The sequence below is a fragment of the Limulus polyphemus genome, unplaced genomic scaffold (assembly GCF_000517525.1).
Source record: "Limulus polyphemus unplaced genomic scaffold, Limulus_polyphemus-2.1.2 Scaffold526, whole genome shotgun sequence".
Lineage (NCBI taxonomy): Eukaryota > Metazoa > Arthropoda > Merostomata > Xiphosura > Limulidae > Limulus > Limulus polyphemus.
The window spans coordinates 30,364-36,128 of record NW_013666136.1 but is presented as its reverse complement, the minus strand read 5'-3'; the positions used below and the strand labels follow the sequence as shown (position 1 = coordinate 36,128).

At 33.1% G+C, this 5,765-nt stretch overlaps 1 protein-coding gene across 1 annotated transcript in view; it reads left to right on the top strand.

Annotated features, from left to right (window-relative positions):
• LOC111085646 (glycine-rich cell wall structural protein 1.8-like) overlaps nucleotides 1-5,756 on the top strand; it is a 12,606-nt gene extending 6,850 nt beyond the window's left edge. The window contains exons 2-3 of the mRNA XM_022385234.1: nucleotides 1,833-4,313; nucleotides 5,349-5,756. Of these exons, the coding sequence (XP_022240942.1) occupies nucleotides 1,833-3,899 (2,067 nt within the window). The 3' untranslated portion in view covers nucleotides 3,900-4,313; nucleotides 5,349-5,756. The remainder of the gene's footprint in view (nucleotides 1-1,832; nucleotides 4,314-5,348) is intronic.
• The last annotated feature ends 9 nt before the right edge of the window (nucleotides 5,757-5,765 follow it).

Below are 5,765 nucleotides of genomic sequence, written 5' to 3'. Positions count from 1 at the left end.
ACATGCAATGCTGTACCCATGAGCACTTATGTTGGCTTGTTCTGCTATGAAATGGCTGACTTCAGTGATCAACCTAAACATAAAACTATCATTATAAACGCCCCATTTATATTAGCATCTTTCTTTTATACTTAGCTTTATTCCTGTTTTAATTAACTATGTTACAGATTCCTCCTTTGTATTGTATTTTGCATTTTTCATGTTGTGATTTATCTTAAAAGGTTTATTTTATATTTTAATTGTTTTGCATATTTCACTCTACATAGTGTAAACAGTTGGTAAAAACAGATTTATTTAACTCATTGTATTTTTTATGTTACTAAAATGTATATCTTTTAATTATTGAAACGGTTATGTTAGGCTTTAAACTATATATGTGTTTGAAGCGTTTGATTTTATTTATTGTATGTGTCAAAAGTAAGCATATTTATGGACTAAAAGACTGTATTACCCGCTGATGATTTTAGTGTCATTTGATTTCTCTTTTATTTGAATTTAGCAGAAAAAGGTTCATTTTGATCCATGATTAATGTAATAAGGGATTTTTTGTGTTAGTAATTATTTGAGATGTACTAACTGTCGTTACTCAAGAGTATTTTCATTTATGAAATGAAATTGTATTGATTATAATTTTAAAGGGTTTCATTTTTATGCATTGGAAGAACTATATTTCCTGTTTGACGTTCCATTCAAAAATTTTGATAATGTGTAGTATACGATTAAATAGTCATTTTTGTATTCTATATTGTGTTAAATCTTGATTAAATTGAACATTAGTATTAATATGTTTTCCCTTATATAATTTATCATTGTTAAAGAGTACTTAACATGTATAAGTGTGTTTTTGCATCCACTCTAAAGGTTTTTTGTTATGTATGGATTTCTTCACTGAAGGGTTATGTTGTCTTTGATTTTTGCTAATTTTATGGTGTGTGTGTGTGTGTGTGTAGTTTATTGGTTATAATTAATTGTCAGCTCAAGGGCAAGTTTGAAATAAGGGAGGAAAGAAAAATGTGGTACAAATGCATGCTATTCATTTTTTATCTCCTTATATGAATGTAGTATTTTTTTCGGAACTCTTTAGTTATTCTGGCATGTGCAGTTTTGACATAACATGGTCAAGAAAGTTATTAAGCTGATTTAATTTTACCTGTATTTATTGCTTTTTCATTCTATGGAGACAAAACATGTTCTGTCCATAATGAATATGGTTGTAATTCTGCACGTTGTGCAAGAATGTAACTAGCAATATATTCCAATGTTATGTCAGATGATATCTCGAGGCTACAACTTCTCTTATGTTTCAATGATAATGATCAGTTACTAGGGTAGCATTAGTTGCTCTAGGTAAATCCAGTATTTGCTGTTAAGAAAGTTACATTAGAATCAAACACTCTGGTCAACTTACAGTCTAGTAGATGTAACAGTCTAGTATTTACTTAATATAACATATCGTGTTTATGATGTAAACATTATTCATTTGTATTTTACATTTTTTACAGTCCCTTTATATCATTCTAATTAGGTCAGACAAAGCCAGATATCTCTGCATTTGTGATAGGTATGGTTCACGTAATTCACAATAGATATCTTTTAAGTCTTTCATCACTCAGCAGACCTATCCATTCATTCTCAGACTAATCAGTTTGACCTGAAAATACCACAAAGCAAATAAAAAGAAGAAAATTCTAAATATACCGCAGCATCTTTCCAAATGTTAATATAATATGCATTAATTCTAATTGAGCAAGTTATTTGTGTATTTTGTACTTAGTTGTGATAACATTTTGGTTTATTATTATTAAATAAAGTGTTTTTCGTGTGTTTTATAGCGTCCAGAAATATTATTATTAGAAGTCCTTCTGGTCAACTGTCTTATAATAAGTGCTTTTGGAAATGATGAACAACATTACCAGTACTATTCACCTCGTATTGTGATCAAGCAACAAGAAAAAGAGGGACCACCTAATTATGCTGATGCCATATTCTACAATGAACAACATCACAATCAAGAATATTCACCTAGCACCGGTCAACAAGAAGATATGGGTATATCTTCTACAAGCACACTCAATGACTATAATGAAGATTATCAAAAAGATAATTCTCAAAGTGAGTCAAGTATCAAAACTATAAACCTAGAGTACAAAAACAAGCTTGATAATCATCATTCTTTATATTCTAATGATAATGTTAATCCTAATAATGGTGTATCTGAAACAGAAAATTTTATCCAGACTCCAGAATTTGAAATCTCAACTGAGACTACAGTCCCAGTTTCTCAAGATAATGACAGTGAGGCAGCTTACCATTATGAAGCTTTAGGAAAGACTAGAGATAAAGATAAGTTATTCAGTGGAATCAGTGATAGATACTTTATTCAAAGACCACTTCTAAAGATCCTTGGGAACCATAATATAAAACTAGCTCATCATACAAACCAAGATTACATGGCCAGTGAAAGTGCCTCCCATGAATACGGGTCTACTGGAAGAGGTGACAGTATTAGTGGACACATCAAAACTTTTCCTCCTCCGAGTATTATTGCAAAGATTGGATCCAAATATAGACCTCCCTGCCATGGGCCAGAATGCCATAATCATCACAAAGGAGTGGTTAAGTTTTGGTGGAAGAAAGTTATCAAACCCAAGACAAAGAAAAAATATGGTTATGGCTATGGTAAGCTCACAGGTGAGAAAGAACATGGGGGAGAATACCTACAAGTTAAAAGCAGTGGAGAAGGTAGATATGCAGGTAAACGAGGTGAAAGAAAGAAGTATAATAAAGGAAGTATAGGATTCAATGTAAAGGGAGGGAAGCATAACAATAAAGGAGGTAGTAGATATAATAGTCAAAGTATTGGAGTAGGATTATATAAAGGAAAAGGAAGTGGAGAATATAGAGGTAACACTATCGGATTAGGATTTTATGGAGGAATAGGAAGTGGAGGATATGGAAGTGATACTTATAGCAAACACGATATTGAGGGAAGAGGACATGGAGGCAATAATGTTGGAGGAGTAGGATATGGAAGTGAAAATAATTTTAGGACAGGGGGGTTTGGAGGCAATTATATAAATGGAGGACTATATAATGGAAACGGACGTGAATTATATAGTGGCAACAATATTGCTGAAGTCGGATATAAAGGCAATGGAATTGGAGAAGGAACACATGGAGGAAAAGGTGCAAAAGGAAATGGTAATAACAACATTATAAATGGAAAGGGAAAAAGAGATAATTATTCTGGAGGAAGAACATTAACAGGAAGATATAATGGTAAAAGTATTGGAGGAGTGGGATATGATAACAATAATGTTCGAGGAGGAACACATGAAGGAAAAGGAACGAGAGGATATAGTGGTAACAATATCGGAGGAGGAAGATATGTAATCAAAAACTTTGGAAATAAAAATGTTGGCGGTGAAGGTAATGTGGGAAGAGGGGCAAGAGGACATGGTAGTAACAGCATTGGAGAAGAAGAATACGGAGGTAATAATTTTGGAGGAGTATATCCAGATAATAATATTGGGGGAGGAACATATGAAGGCAATAATGTTGGAGGAGGAGCATATGGAGGTAATAGTATTAGAGGAGGAGCATATGGAGGCAATAATGTTGGAGGAGGAGCATATGGAGGTAATGATATTAGAGGAGGAGCATATGGAAATAATGTTGGAGGAGGAGCATATGGAGGTAATGATATTAGAGGAGGAGCATATGGAAATAATAATATTGGAGGAGGAGCATATGGAGATAATAATATTAGAGGAGGAGCATATGGAAATAATAATGTTGGAGGAGGAGCATATGAAGGTAATAATATTAGAGGAGGAGCATATGGAAATAATAATGTTGGAGGAGGAGCATATGGAGATAATAACTTTGAAGGGGTTTAGTGGGGGTAATAATTTTAGGAGGAGTATATCGAGGAAATAACATTGGGGGAGGAGCATATGAAGGTAATAATGTTGGAGGAGAAGCATATGGAGGTAATAATATTAGAGGAGGAGCATATGGAAGTAATAATATTGGAGGAAGAGGATATGGAGGTTACAATCTTGGAGGGGGAAGAGAAACTGGTGGCTATAACAGTGCACTTGTGGATTATACCGGTCATAACATTAGAGAAGGAGGTGATTACGGTGTTAACAACATTAGAGAAGGGAGAAATAGAGATTTTCATAGTGGAGGAGCTGCGGAATATGGCAATAATCAGTTTGGAGGAGCAAGAGGAATAGGAAGACATATTGGAGGAGGAGGTAAAGAACACAATAGTAACAATGGAAGAGGATATGGCGACATCAGAAATGGTGGGTACAGTTAAGTTCATAATTAAATATTCAATACAGTTTCTGAAGTATATAAAGATGAATAGTGATGGTGAATGGTACAAGAGTAGATTTCTATGACTAGTTCTCTATTTAAAACTAAAAATGAAATATCATAACGAAGAACTCTCACATATTTAGTTACACATGATTTTGCTAACCTCTAGACAAATAATATAACTAATAGAGAAAAGTTTAACTTGATGATTTAAGTTCTACATTGTTAAACTGTTTTTTTTTGTAATGTCGTCAAAGTAAACAAAAAATTAATTATGCAAATTACACAATCTATACTTATTGTTGTAATACAGATGTGTTTGAAATGTTGTCGTGTATTAAAATTCAAATTAAATTAGTTTTTGAACCAATCCATCTTACTGTGACCAACTCAGTGATAAGCTTGAAGGTTTATAATGCTAAAACTCAAGGTTCATTCCTTGCTGTGGACAGAGTACAGATAGCCAAATGTATAATTTTTTTGCTTAAAAACAGTCAAACTTATTACCCACAAAATAACACACGATTCACCAGTTTTAATTTTATAAACCATAAAACTAATAAAATAAATTGTTATTTCTCTAGTCCACAAAATGAGCTATCTGAACTTTGTTTAGCGCGGGGAATTGAACCCACTTTTAGCATTATAAGTCTGCAAGCTTACCTCTGTTCTTCCTGGATCTATACTTTAGGTTATGTTTTAGTGAAGGGTTTGTTAATAAGCACAAAGCTACTCAACGGGCAATCTGTTTTAAGCCACCTAACGATGACCCACCTGGAAGGCAATATTTTTAAACTCATGTAGAAATGTATCTAACTTTACGAAAGTTATGAAACGTGTTTATATTTCATGTATTAAATAAGCCTTAACATCCGAATTAAAAACAAAAATATTCGTTAAAAAATTTGCACTAATTATACAAAGTCTTCACGAGATCTTATATGTCTAATAACTGACTCACTTACCACTAATTTTCAAAAGGTAGAATGCTAACTATATGTTGTTTTTCTCAATTTTAGGAATAATTCTACTAGGCTAGGAAAAGAAACTTTAATTGCGAAAATGACAACCACGTCTGAAAGTTTGTGATAACTGCACCATTTTCTGAAACTAACTATTCCCAGGGACAACCACATCTGAAAGTTTGTGATAACTTCACTATTTTCTGAAACTGACTATTCCCAGGGACAACCACGTCTGAAAGTTTGTGATAACTTCACTATTTTCTGAAACTAACTATTCCCAGGGACAACCACGTCTGAAAGTTTGTGATAACTTCACTATTTTCTGAAACTGACTATTCCCAAAGTTTCAACCACGTCTGAAAGTTTGTGATAACTTCACTATTTTCTGAAACTAACTATTCCCAGGGACAACCACGTCTGAAAGTTTGTGATAACTTCACTATTTTCTGAAACTGACTATTCCCAAAGTTT